Source organism: Setaria viridis, chromosome 7 (assembly GCF_005286985.2).
Source record: "Setaria viridis chromosome 7, Setaria_viridis_v4.0, whole genome shotgun sequence".
NCBI lineage: Eukaryota > Viridiplantae > Streptophyta > Magnoliopsida > Poales > Poaceae > Setaria > Setaria viridis.
The window spans coordinates 7894614-7909736 of NC_048269.2; the positions used below are offsets into that span (position 1 = coordinate 7894614).

The window sequence follows — 15123 nt, forward strand, 5'->3', positions numbered from 1 at the left end:
CTGAATTTTTACCGTGTGCCGTTTGCCGGGTGTTACACTCGGCCAACGGTTCGCCGAGTGTTTTTTACCCTTCGCCAAGTGCCCCTGGCACTCGGCAATTTTAAGCTTTCCTGTAGTGAGTTAAGTAGAATCTAAGCCTAACTACAGTAAGAACGTAATAAATGGTGATATATGATTGATTGTGTAGTCTTTTACTCTAATGCTAGGCAAATGTATAGTAAGTCATATGAAGTGGTGCAAGTACTATCAACTCTACTGGTAACAATGACAGAGTGAAATGATAATATATATGTTTGAGAAAAGATTAACCGTAAAAGTAGTAGTTACATTTTCCTTGAAAAAAGTAAGTTACATGGCGAAATGATAATGTATGGAATGATTAACTTGGTATAATAAAGCAACTAAAATAATTATGCATGTGTGAGTTTGAATTGACATATTCAAAAAATTCGTACTTGGGTATTGGATGAAGATTTTTTTATTTATATGAAAAAAATGTATATTAGCTCATGATGCCTAGAGGTTTTTTTTTTCTTTGGCGAGGAACGCCGCCCTTTGTCTCAGGCGTCGGTTTCATGTATCATATGGCCTAAAACAGGCAAAGCATTACATTCAGGTTCAGGCATTCTTGTACTTGCTTGGGTGCTCTATATAGCCACTCACCCAGAGTCCGAGTACAATTAACCAGTTTAGCACATTCATGCACCGCCCTATTACAAGAACAACTAGAGAAACAAAATTACAAAGGAAGTAAATACAAGACTAAGAGATTTAAGCTCCTGGAGAATCCCTGCAATTTCTGAGCGTTGAGTTTGTAGGTCATGCCATAGTCAGTCTCCAGCATCAAATGGGTCACACCTTGACTCTGTGCAAATATCATGCCATCCTTACATGCATGGGCCTCCATTGCTAGTGCACTGAGAGAAGTTCCATACCATCTAGCATGTGCACCACCAAAAGCTCCAGTAGGATCCCTTAGAACTGCTCCCGACGCACCATTATGATCATCGACGTAGAAGGCCGCATCAGTGTTACATTTCACCCACCCTGTCGTAGGAGGTTTCCACTGAGGGTTCAGTTTGGGAATCACCTATTTTCTTGGAGTATGAAGCATTTGCCAGAGATCAAACGCTGTGTCCCGAGCCTAAAATATTGCTTGTCGCATAGACATCATTTGCTCACCATGCCTTCGCTTGTTTCTTGCCATCCACAGCATTCACGTACCACATATAATCATCGCTGAATGCTCCCTGGGGCAAAAATGAATGTTCAGCAGGTCAGACGCCCAAGTAAGAGGATGCAAATGAGGTAATTTGATTCCTGTAATCTTTTGTGCGAAATTCCAGAAAGTCCTTGCTACCGAACAGTCAACCAAAACATGGTAAATGGTTCCCCTGTCAGCCCCACAAACCTCACAATTTGCAATCTTTTCAATGTGTCAATTATGAAGGATATGCCTTGCTGGTAAGAACTCATGCAAAACACGTCACCAGAATACACGGACTTTTGGTGGCACCTCCAGTTTCCACACCAATTTCCACTCAGCTGATAAAGAAGTACTTGGGGACTGTAGCTCATTCTGTTGTTGCCGGTTTGCAGACAGTATTCTGTAAGCTGATTTAACTGAGTAATTTCCATGCCTTTCCTTGGATCATTCCCAAAAGTCATCCATACCTGTGTTTAAGGAATCCGAAGAATAGAATCTGCATCTATTGGCAAGAATATTTCTTCAATAAGATCCACATTCCAATGTCCACTCGGAGTTATTAGCTCATTCACATGTTGAACTATTTGGTCGGTACGAGGTGTGATCGGTTTTCCTTGAAAGTGGTTCGGCAACCATTTATGTTCCCATATACTTGTTGTGGCACCATTCCCTACTCTTCTGATGAGACCTTGAGTAAGCACTTCTCAGCCAGCAAGGATGGCTCTCCATGTTGCACTGGCATGTTTCTTTCTAGTTGCCTCCATGAAATCAGAGTGAGGAAAATATCGCCCTTTCAAAACTTTTGCACAGAGAGAATCTGTGTTTGTTGTCAAGCGCCATCCTTGCTTCCCAAGCATTGCCAGGTTGAAAGGACGTATATCACGAAAACCCATGCCTCCCCTGAGTTTCGATCTAGTTAAGTGTTCCCATTTCTACCAGTGCATATGTCTATTGTCCGCTGATGAGCCCCACCAGTAGTTAGCAATCGTAGTATTCATCTTTTTGCAAGTCTCAATTGGCAAGAGAAAGCAACTCATAGGGTAGGTCGGGACTGCTTGAGCCACTGATTTGAGAAGAACCTCTTTGGCAGCACAACTCATATTTTTTCCACTGCAGCCACCAACAAGCCCTTTAATCCGAGAAGGCATGTACCGGAAAACTTCAGTGGTCGATCTCCCCAAAGCTGTCGGTAAACCCAAGTATTTTTCAGCGAGAGCTTCATTATGAATCCCAAGACCACTTAGTACTTCATTCTTCAGTTTCTGAGCAATTATTACTAAAGAACACAGCAGATTTATCTTTGTTCACAAGTTGACCCGAGCCAAGGGTGTAGGTGTCTGGTTAGCCCCTCTTTGCGATGCTTCAGTGAAAACAATGCTATCATCCGCAAAAAGCAGGTGCAAAATCCAGGGAGAGTGAATGCTACACGCACTCCTTTGGAGAGATACACCGGACTCACCGATCTCAACAAGCTAGAAAAACCTTCAGCACAAATTAGGAACAGATATTGGATCCCCCTGTCTAATCCCTCTTGTTGGTTTAAACAACTCAGAGTAGTGTCCATTAACGCGAACAGAAAAGGAGATTGAGGTGACACAACTCATGATCAGGTTAACAAAACTTTCAGCAAAACCCAGTTTTACCATCATACCTTTCAAATAGTCCCATTCCACTCTATCATAAGCTTTCTCCGTGTCAAGTTTTACTGCATATGCTCCTTGTTTCCCTTTCTTTCGTTTCAGATAGTGAGTACACTCATAGGCAATCAGGACATCGTCAGTAATAAGCCGTCCAGGAACAAAAGCACTCTGTTCTTCAGAAATAATGTCATTCAGGAGAGGTCTAAGTCGATTGGCAATAACTTTGGAACAAAGCTTGTAGATCACATTGCATAAGGATATTGGCCGAAATTGTTTTAGTTCCTGAGGATTCTTGACTTTTGGGGTTAATACCAGAATCGTTTGATTGATACACTCTGGTAAGTCCCCACCATTTAGAAAGTCCAAGAGTGGTCTAGTCACCCCCGGACCAATACTGCGCCAGTGCTTTTGGAAGAAACCAGCTGTGAACCCGTCTATGCCTGGAGATTTATTTGGCTTCATTGAAGCAAGTGCCCGATCAACTTCATCTGCTGTGAAAGGTTTAATCAGATCTTTGTTCATGTCGTCTGTTAGCTTAGGAGCAACATGTTGTAGTACTAATTCGGGGTCTAGTTGGTCTTGTGCCTTAAACAGATTGGAATAGAAGTCCGAGGCAAGATGTTCCAAATCCTCTTGCTTACTAAAGATGGTACCAGACTCGTCCTTCAGGCTGATGATTTTATTTTGCCTTGCCCTTTCCTTTGCCTTAGCATGAAAAAACTCTGTATTCCTATCTCCTTCCTTCAGCAAATTGACACGAGACCGTTGTTTTTCCATCATCTCTTCACGCATCAATAATTAAGATATTCGTGACATCAGATTACGTTCACTCTGTGAAGGGCCTGAGCCTATCGACCTGCCTCTGATTCTCTCTATCTTTTTTCGTAGATTTGCCAAAGTCTTCTTGACAGCGCCAAAGGAAGAGCGACTCCATTTATCCAGTGATCCTTGCAAATTCCCTAAAGATGATTGAAATTGATGCATGTTGCCAATGGTATCTCCTGTACCCTAAGAATTTGATACTACACCAAAATAGGAGTCATCCCTAGACCACATATTCTCGTATCTGAATCTCTTTACATGACCTTGCTTCAACTATTTGACTCGGTCACATTGCAAAACAAGGCAACAATGATCTGACTCGGTTGACTGAACATGCTAAACCGTAGAATCTTGGAACAGGTCCAAAAAAGAAGCTGTTGCTAAGCCACGGTCCAGTATAACCCGAATATTGTTGTCCCCTTCCTGCCTATTATCCCAAGTGTACGGGAGACCAATAAATCCCAAGTCCATAAAACCACATAATTCAACGCATCCCGGAACCCATTCATTTGTGATTCCGATCTCCCCACCCCTCCAAACTGCTCACCTGCGTCAAGGACTTCATTAAAATCTACGGCGCATAGCCAAGGGATATTGTTCCTAGTATGAAGCAGCTTGAGGAGGTCCCAGTTTCTGTACCGAAGTTCACGCCTTGATTCACCATAAAATCCTGTAAAGCGCCACTCTTGGTCACCGGTTTCATCACAATACACAGAGACATCAATGTGAAGCTTGTCAAGTGATTGGAGTGTCACATTGACAGCATGTGACCATAAGGGCTAATTTGGAAGCCAAGGGCAAGATAACCAGGGAAGGGGGGCCTAGCGAGGTTTAATTAGTCAACTCATTTCCCTGGTTAGCTCTCCCCCACAGGGTATCCCTTCCCTGTCGCTGTTTGGGAGCTCAGGAGGGGAATATCCAAGGAAAAAAACATTTCAAAAAAAGCAGGAAAAAATGAGAAAAAATTAAAAAAATACTATAACAAACTCATAAGGGATCATTGTCAGCATCAAGTACCATGAAAGGCTCCGGAAAAATTCTTTATACAAACACATATATCTCAAGGATGAAATCAATTAAGTTTAATTTATGAAAGTACTTTGCATTCACTAGCTACACAAGTCTTAATATCATCTCCCAACTATACTGTTGCACCCATCTTTGTCCTACAAGCCGCAAGCCGCAGAGGCCGGCCTCAGTCTCAAATCCCATGTCAAGAACTTTGTAGGTAAATCAGGATGATATAAAAAAATGCATGCATGAATTTGGACTACACAGATCACATATGCAAATGCGAAATGCTCCTCAATGACTATGATGAGTTATCCATAAAATAAAGTTATGCATTGAACCCGTATGTCAACTTCTAATACAGTTCTTCCTTACTTCCCTCATCCCTATATTTCCACAATCAAAGAATCAGCTAAAGATCCAAATCAGATTGCACCTGGACCTTCGTTAATAAGCAGATAAGTTCTTCCTCTCTTCCCTCATCCCTCATGTGAAGTGGGCACAAGGGGCTTCTTGATGTTTAGTTGTAGTTGTAGTAGCATTTGAGGCAGACAGCTGCAGCACAAAAACATGTAACATCAGTGATATTAGTATCAAAAACATGTAACATGTAACATATAATATAATCACTATTCAGCCAGTTATTATTCAGCCAAGTTCAACCATTAGAAAAATAACTGGCTAACTGAAAGACCAAGTTAAAGCAGATCTGCATGGAACTGAAAGACCAAGGTACTATTCAGACTGAGCACTTCTAGTAATCACTATTCAGCCAGTTATTATTTAGCCAAGTTACGATTCAGCAGTAGCCCATGGGTTAACAAAGGAGCAGTGAAAAAATGAAATCAACATCAAATATGCTAGGCAAGAAATAATAAACAAGCCAAAGGAGGATAGATTTGGTACGGAAAAATATTCTTGTAACCATTTCATAGCCAGGGAACAAACTAGTGAAAGCAGGTTGCCTCTAGCAGATTTAAGCTATAATTGGCTTAGTGGCTTACTAGAAGAGTGTATACAAAGTGCCAAACTACATGCACAATATTAGTTAATAGATTTAGGATTTAAAAGACCATGAAGAAACTCATGATCCAGTTTGCCTATTGTCACTTCAACTTCAGTTCCAACGCATGCATGCACAATAGTTCCTGATGAGCTAGATATTACTAAAGGAAATTCAAAGCACCGACTTTGTAACAGTATATAACAGCATATGATAGCTTACAATTCATTCTTCAAACAAACTTTTCAGGAAGTAAAATACAAGAAGGTGATATGGGGGCAGACTTCCATATTGAGACACTGACACTGCTATCAAGTAGTACCAAGCAGTAGTGCTTAGGGTCCCAATTCTGAATGGCTGAAATGTGCAGAACGAACACCATGAGTCACCTAAGCATAAACAGACACACTACCTAAACTACAAGCCACATATCAACTGCAACAACGGACGTTATAGCATAATGTAGGTCCCAAACTTAAAGTTTCTACAGATTCAGTCTTAACACGACATCTTCACCAAGCATAAAGTTTCAGCCCTCAAAGCTTCAAACAGACCCAGACATATCTCCAAGAATTGGAGCAACTGTGAAGTCTGACTGATCAACCTGACATCACAGACTTCCATACTGAGACACTAACACTGCTATCAAGCAGTACCAAGCAGTAGTGCTTTGTTACAGGCATATGGGGCTGGTTCAACACCATATTTTACAGTCTAGAAAAGCTAAGCCGGAGGTGTGGCACCAATTCGTCATCAACTAGCCTGCATGGTTATTCACCATTAATATCTTGGCAGGTTTTTCAGTCACTACTAGTACCATTTTGGCTCAATCGAACATGAACAGTGGAAAACCTCCAAACACAAGATCCGGAGGTGCAGATCAAAACATTCCACATGGGACATGTAAACAATTTATAAACATCTCAAACCATGTACAACAAGATAATTGATCTTGGAATTAGAACATAGCAGGAAGGCTCTCCTGGCGGATCTAGGATAGCACATGAGCATGTGTTCAAAGAATGAATTGTAAGCAAAGGGGAAAGGAGAAGAGAGGAAGGGCTCACCGGATCTTGGGACAAGGCAAGGCAGCTAGTGGGGGTAGTCACGGAGCAGTGGAGATCGAGCCGGTGCGGGGATGGGGAGGCAACGAGGAGCAGCGAAGGGAGGCGCAGGGATGGGGGAGGCGCACGGGCGCCGCCGCGACGGTGCTCACGAGTGGTGCAGGGGATAGTGGCACGATGCAGTCATGAGCACTGGGGAATAGCCGCCCAGACCCTGGAGGTGGGGAGGAGACGACCCGCGGAAAAGAAAGGGATAGGGTAGAGCTCCCCTGGCAAATGGGCTTCCAAAAGGCAGGTTAGATTGGCTCGTGGCCGGAGGGTTGCATGGGCTTCTAGCCCAAGGAAAGCGTGGGGATCCCCCCAGGATTTGAGTTTCCAAAGTGGCCCTAAGAGAGTGGGACCACCTCCCCTTCCATACGATCCAACCCCAATTCTGTTTGAAAATCCCAAAGAGCATTTCAGTGAGTTGACTCTATCATCGTACAGTCTAGTGTTAGACAGAAAGACTAGCGAGGGACAATGTAGCTTGACAAAGCTACTAAGCTCTTGAACTGCCTCGGGCCGCCCCAGGCCTTGGCAGTTCATACATAAGAGTTTCATGGCATCCGGTCGGGGCTGCATCCCATAGCCACCGCCGATCCTACAGACTTTGAAGAAGCAATCTTCTATTTCTTTTGAAGCTCCAAGTTGCCAGTTTCAGTAGCATCTCTGATCCCGTGCAATTCCTGTACTATGATCTGTACAAGACCATGTGAAACTACCGCCTCGGTGTGCCTTGTGTGGTCAATATGGTCGTTTGTTGATGATGAACCCTTTCCTGTCAATTTGATTGCCTTTCTCTTGCGCTGCTAGCTATGCTGCAGAGGAGTCAAGTCTTGTGGGAACAACTGTTTTTTTGGATTCGATCCAGTGGGTACATTCTCCTTCACTAGCGCTTGTTTGAGTGGTGAGTTCACTCCATCATTGCCACAGGCAGCTTGTGCTTGATTGCTGGCCGTCAAATTGGGTTTGTCACCCGATCTGTTAGTTGAGAAGCGACCAGGACATGAATTGGAGGATGATTCACATGCAAACAAACTTGCTGCAACTTGAGAAAAACTCTATAGTTTCTTTCATTTATCATCTTGGGCACATAATTTAATTTCATATGGAAGCTTTCCTAGTGCATTCCTTTCAGCAGGATTATGATAGACCAGCTCTGAGTGGCCAATCAGGCCACAGGAGAAATAGTAAAAGGGTAATTTTTCAAATTGGATATGAAACCATTCTGGAGCACCATCCTTCTTTGTTTGCAACATAACACCAGGACGGAGAGGACGATTGATCTCAATATCAACCCTAACTCGTAAGAACGGCCCACTTTCCTTGTCATTAGCATCAACATCCAGCTTGATTGTCTTACCGATTAGATCTGCTACCCGGCAGCCACGTTTGCCATTCATCCAGCCGAACAGGAGATTGAGAATATGGACCCAGATGGCCATGTGCTCGAAAGAGAATTCAGACGGCTTCAGTTTCTCATCTTACTCCTTGAGGATAATAGCATGCTTACCCACCATCCATGGTGAGCCCTCCAAAGCCCTACTCTTATCTGCTTCAGAGCCAAATTTGGCTATAAACATATTATCCACCTTCTCACTAACTGATCGTGCCTTCAAACTAATTGGATTTCCCCATGCTAGTTTCATTGCCCCCCATGATGATCGAAATATGAAGGATCGAGGGCGAGAACACCTTACCGATAACTGCCCACTCTGATGGTGGGCCTCCTTGTTCATCCTCATCATCACTGAATGCTGCCACCGCTGGTTCCTCAGTCGTCAAGTGGAGCTTCTCCATGTCTAACACCCAGTCATTCCCGTCGGTGGTACCGATCGCCGCCAAGAAGAACAGCCTACAGACGTCGCCCTATTGTAGCAGCACGAGTGCAGGAACTACCAGATGTGGAGCGACGCAAAGATCACCCACAAAAATAGTGCTCCTACGGCTAGGGTCTGAAAGCGTCGCTAGATCAGACCCTAGGGGGTAGAGGGTTTAGGGGACGCCGATGTCGAGGGGACACACGGCAGTAGGCGATGGACAAAGTGATCCGGTGATCAGAGGCGGATGTGCGTGGGTGTCGCCGTCAGACGGCAGGGGCGGTGGTAGTTCTCCAGTTCCAAGGCTAAATCGTCTCATAATTGCCAGAGCGGGTGGAGCGATTTCGCTTTGGCACATTCATATGGTTGCTAAATCGCCTCAGAATCGCCAGGCATGGCCTAGAGCTTTGTGGTCTGACAACCTTTTAATTTGAAAGTTATTTGGATGCCCAAATAAAGTTTGAGTCAATGAAAGTATAGGTGTTCAGAACTCCAGATGCTGACTTTTGAAAACTTTTGTCACTCATGCATGGTTTGAGTTTTGAGCTGTGTGGTTGATATTGATTTTATGTCATGTCTGTTTGATTATCTATGGTAGAAAAATAGGTTAATGATAGAAATTCTCTCATGACTACAAAATTGTGACGTTTCAAATCATAGCAGATGACCCATTCTGTAGTACTCCCTCCATTCCAAATTATACACTGGTAGAGAATTGACCTTTAGTCCCGGTTGGTAGGGTGCATATCTCTCGGATATCCATCCGGGATAAACCAACCGGGACAAAAGGGGGGGGGGTCTTTAGTCCCGGGTCACTCAACCGGGACAAAAGACGTCACAAGTCACAAGTCACGCGATTTTTCACGCGAAATATGCGCGTGCGCGGTTCGTGGGATTCGAACCCACAACCTCCAGCCTCGCGCGTAGCTTCCTTGCCATCCCACCTACACACCACATCTGACTATGTAGGGGATACTATCCTTTTGTATTAACTCGTGGGGACCCTTTTATCCCGGTTGGAAACACCAACCGGGATAAAAGACCCCCTTTTATCCCGGTTGGTGTTTCCAACCGGGATAAAAGGGTCCGAGGATTTAATCCCCTCCCAGCCACCTTCCAGTGAGCTCGTTGGGGGACCCTTTTATCCCGGTTTGAAACACCAACCGGGATAAAAGGGGGTCTTTTATCCCGGTTGGTGTTTCCAACCGGGATAAAAGGCTCTTGACCCTTTTATCTCGGTTGGTGTTACCAACCGGGATAAAAGGGGGGGTCTTTTATCCCGGTTGGTGTTTCAAACCGGGATAAAATGCCTCTCAGAGTCTTTTTTTCCCACTAGCCTTTGCAACCGGGATAAAAGGTCCCGGTTGGTGAGCTCCCCACCAGTGACCGAGTTTTAGTCCCGGTTGGTGAACCTTTTGTCCCGGGCCAACTTTAAACCGGGACAAAAGGGGGCGGATGGAAAGTCGTTTCTCTACTAGTGATAGGTCGTTTTGACTTTTCTAGGTTCATAGATATTATTACGAATCTAGTTATGTCTAGATGCATAATAATATCTATGAACCTAGAAAAGTCAAAACGACCTACAATTTGGAACGGAGGGAGTGGTTAGTGTTTTCCGCTTGATAATATACTCCACTAATTTCCGATCGCCTTTTTCCAGGGCATGTGTGCTCTTTCAGGTTGCTGGTCGATCTCAACTATCACTAGCTCATTGATTTTTTTTTGGAAAGCTACGTTGTTATTTGCCGCCAATATCACTTCTGTGCACCTTGTTGGTTCATTAAATTTGTTCTGTTATCTTAAGAGTCAAAATCGATCTGATAGTTCTAGGAAGTAGTACTGTTTGATTTACTGAGAAGAATTCTTATATTTTTGCTTCTTATCCGCTGCCTTAGTGTGGAACTAGCTGAGAAAAACAAAGTATCAATGATACTGACTTACCGCTGATAACTGCTCCTAGGTGTGAAAGGATTGTGCGATGCCTAGAGGGGGGTGAATAGGCTCGATCTGAACACTTGAACATTCTTCGCAGAGAAACTTCCGACACAGGATCGGAACTTCCGACAGGGTTGGAACTTCCAACAGAGTAAAAAGTACTCTATGAAATTCAAATTTAAATAGGTTTCTGCAGAATCTATTTGAATCAAAAGTTTGGGAAAGATGTCTAGAGACTACTGCATGTGAACTTTATAGAAGGAACTTCATGAGATAATAGATCAACACAAAATAAGCTCTAGGACAACTAGAAATATGAAAACAATAAGCACACGAGACCAAGAATTTGTTTACCCAAGTTCACTCACACTAAGGAAGCTACATCTCCGTTGAGGAGCTCATAAAGAGCCGGGTCCTCACTAACCCTTTACCTCTTCCAATCAACCACAAAGGAGGATTGAAATACTTACTATGAATCCACTAAGGATGAGGTAATACAGACATTCCTGGGCGCACCACACAAAGAGAGCGCTCAAATGGGCGACGTCTAACCGTCTAAAAGCAAGCTTCAAGAGTAACAAACGCGAATCAAATATCGAAGACACTTGAAGTGCTCTTGAGATGAACTTGGTTGACCTCACACTCAAAGCTAGAGTCACACACCTCAAATCCTTCTCTCACCCAAGCCCTAGCTGAAAACTCTCAAAGATTTAACTCAAGGAGGGAGTGGGGAGGAGTATTGAATGTTCTTGGAGGTATTTGTCTCGGGTTAGGTCAGCGGCAAATGAAGAGGGTGCTGAGGGGGTATAAATACCCGAGCCCCAAAACTAGCCGTTGTTGTGCTGTTAATGTATCTGTCGGAACTTCTGACACAGGGACGGAACTTCCGACACAATTAAATGAAATCTGTTGAGCACTCCTTGTCGGAAGTTTTTGAAATATCTAACAGGTGTCGGAACTTCGAACACTCACAGAAAATTGTGAGAAATAAAATGTGCAAGTGTGTGATTAAGGTATGTCTCATAGGTAGTTAGCATCTCAAGTAAGCACTTTGACATCTTGAAGCCAACTAGCCACGTCCCTATTTATAGTACGGTGTTCCTATATTCAAATTCAAAAATAGAAAATAATAAATCAATTTTCCTTTATGTTGAACACCTTTCTACAATTACTTAGAGGTCCTTTCTTACACATTTGCATTTCTATTGATTTGAACCTGTCAATTCTTGATAAAATTATTAGTACTTTAATTACGCAAAACTCTAAGGCCAAATGCACTTTCAAGGTGTTTGGATAACTACCATTGCACTTTGGGTACCGTGAAAGATGCTAAACACACACATAGACTTGTCCGTCGCTAGTGGTCGGTATCAGAAGTTTAAATATTACCCGATTCAAAGTCTAGCTAATTTGCGCAACAGATGTGAACTGCTGCATATATATAAAGTTGGCTTGCACACCATGATCCTTTTAAGCTTAGCAAATGCCCATGGGCATTTGTTGCAGTAGACGGTATTTTAATTGATTGTAAAATTGATCTAGGTTCGATTCGAATCGTGTTTGCACTTATGGCTAATTATTTTTGAGAGGTATGCGAGATATGTCTATCAGGAATGAGTAGTACATTCATGGGGATAAGGTTGTGTTTTTATAGACTAATCTAAATGTGTATCTGTCAGCACTTGAAACATGTCTTGGAAAAAGTACCAGTGTACTTATCTGATGTAACTTGTTCCACTAAATCTATCTTTATAGTGCATTTATTTGGTATTGTATATATTGATATATTTTTTTATAAATTTGATTAAAGTTAGAGAATTTTTACTTAGAAAAAACTAAACTAACCTACATTTAATTTTGAAAACAGAGATAGTACAATAAATGCAAAGACGAGCTATGCAACTTAGCAACAATTAGCAATCGAAGTGTAATATTATAGGCAATAGCGAGTAAAATCGTGTTTTGCATTTTGAAATGGACGGAGCAGCAAATGAAGCTTAGGTACTACAAGACAAGTGTGCATGTTGTATATATACATATCCGGTGTTACAGCATAGTTGCCACGGATCGATGATAATGGCAACGACAGCAAGAATCTTACACCTTCTCCTGACCCTTTTCATCCTCTCCGGCAAAAGAACGTCGTCTTCAGCTTCCAGCGACGTCGATGCATTCCTCGGCTGCCTCTACGCGGACATTCCACCTCGCCTCGTCCACACCCCATCAACCAACAACTACTCCGCGCTCCTGCTGTCCTCCGTCCGGAACCTCCGCTACGTGTTGCCGGGCACCGTGAGGCCGCTCGTGATCGTTGCCGTCACCGAGCCCGGCCATGTCCAGACCACTGTTCTCTGTGGCCGCCGCCACAGCGTCCGCATCCGCACGCGCAGCGGCGGCCACGACTACGAGGGCCTCTCCTACGCCTCCCTCGACCCCCACCAGCGGTTCGCCGTGCTCGACCTCGCCGAGCTCCGCGCGATCCACATCGACGCCGCGAGAGCCGAGGCCTGGGTCGGGTCGGGCGCCTCCCTCGGCGAGCTCTACTACGCCGTCGCCGCTGCGAACCGCACGCTGGCGTTCCCGGCGGGCTCCTGCCCCACCGTCTGCTTCGGTGGCCACCTGAGCGGCGGCGGGTTCGGCTCGCTGGCGCGCAAATACGGCCTCTCCGCCGACAACGTTCTCGACGCCGTCGTCGTGGACGCGCAGGGGAGGCTGCTGAACAGAAGCACAATGGGGGAGGACTTCTTCTGGGCCATCCGGGGCGGCGGCGGCGAGAGCTTCGGCGTCGTCGTGTCCTGGAAGGTGCGGCTGGTGCGCGTGCCGGAGACCGTGACCGTGTTCGGCATCCGGCGATTCAGGAACCAATCCGCCATCGACCTCGTCACCAAATGGCAGGACATCGCGCCATTCCTGCCCAGGGACCTGTACCTCCGCGTCCTCGTGCAGAACCCGCAGGCGGACTTCGTTGCCCTGTTCCTCGGCCGTTGCGGTCGCCTCTTCGACATCATGCGACGTCGCTTCCCGGAGCTTGGGATGACACAGGCGGACTGCCAGGAGATAAGCTGGGTCCAGTCCACCATCTTCATCGAGTTCTTCACGACCGACAAGCCACTGGAGGTGCTCCTGGACAGGAGCAACAAGCCGGACTACTACCTCAAGGTCAAGTCGGACCACGTGCAAGAACCAATCCCGAGGCACGCGTGGGAGAGCTTATGGGAGAAGTGGCTCGATGAGCCCGGGACGCCGCCGATCATGCTTGATCCCTACGGCGGCCGTATGGGAAGCATCTCGCCGTCGGCGACACCGTTCCCGCACCGGGATTACCTCTACCAGCTGCAGATCTACTCGTTCTGGTTCGAGAATGGGACAGATGCACTGGAGAAGCGGATCAGCTGGGTCAGGGGAGTGCATAAGGAGCTGGAGCCGTACGTGTCCAAGAACCCAAGAGCTGTGTACGTGAACTACAGGGACTTGGACCTGGGGACGAATGAATTGGAGGGTAACGTGACCAGCTACGACAATGCTAAAGTTTGGGGTGAGAAGTATTTTAAGGGTAATTTTGAGAGGTTGGCGGGCGTGAAGAGCAGGGTGGATCCTGATGATTTCTTCCGGAACGAGCAGAGCATCCCTCCTCTTCGTGCAGCAAAAGGATAGAGCTCCATTTGCTGGATGGTGCCCTTTTCGTCGTGCCAAGCGATTTGATCCTGTGGCTCCTAATAATTACTACACAATGTATCGTGTTCCCATTTGTTTCGCATTGGGAATTTGAAGTAACGTGTATCGTGTTTGCTTACTGAAGGCCGGTGAGTTATAATAAACAAACGTATAAAAGAATAGTATAATTGTCTATTTTCCAAACATGAGTTGTGCCTGTTTTGAGCTGTTCACGTGACTTCAATTTTTTTCCTTTGTCATTCACGCGTTTGTGTTGTTCGTGGGATGCTCTTTTTAAACTCGAATCAAGTGCAATTTGTGATTGAGCCTGTTTTGACTAAAGGGATTGGGCCTGTTTTAAGCTAACTGAGTTAGGCTATTTTGTCCTTCCCGTTTTGGGTTGAACAATACTACTCAAGGGAGTGAGCGAGCGTGAGAGACAAACGTACACGTCACACAACAACAATACAATATTTTCTGTTTTGTAATTCAAAATTCTAATCAATGAAATCATCGCGCACAAAAATTAAATAGGAATCCTACCTCAGCCAGTCAACCACAGAAAAAGTCTTCAATTCTCATGCATTATCTGCTTCCTTGCCGTTTCTATGGAGGGCAGGTTTGGTTTCTGCGACACAAGTGAGCCAAATGAAAATTTGGCAGCAACAAATCTAGGTAAGGGCGCAAAGCCAACACAAAGCAAAAAGAAAAGAAAAGGAAAAGTGGGGTGTTCCGATTGTGGCCATGCCAATAATCTATGGGTAGTGCCAATATCTAGAAAGAGAAAAATTACGTTTGGATTGTTGAATCTTGCTTTGTTGACAAAATCTTAGGAATATCATGGTGCAAACTATTTGCAATTCGGATACATAGTTAAGACCATGGTTATTTAGGCATCACTTAAGTGTCGGAGCGGTCGACAGTCGCC

The 15123-nt window shown here is 44.7% G+C and overlaps 1 protein-coding gene across 1 annotated transcript; it reads left to right on the plus strand.

Moving 5' to 3' along the window:
- The first annotated feature begins 12617 nt into the window (after positions 1 to 12617).
- LOC117864557 (berberine bridge enzyme-like Cyn d 4) lies at positions 12618 to 14238 on the plus strand. The gene has a single exon (XM_034748690.2). It carries the CDS (start codon positions 12618 to 12620, stop codon positions 14193 to 14195), a length of 1578 nt encoding a protein of 525 aa, XP_034604581.1. The 3' UTR covers positions 14196 to 14238.
- The last annotated feature ends 885 nt before the right edge of the window (positions 14239 to 15123 follow it).

Excerpts from the sequence above, each read along its gene's own strand:
- LOC117864557 (XM_034748690.2), top strand. The coding sequence starts at position 12,618 with ATGGCAACGACAGCAAGAATCTTACACCTTCTCCTGACCCTTTTCATC.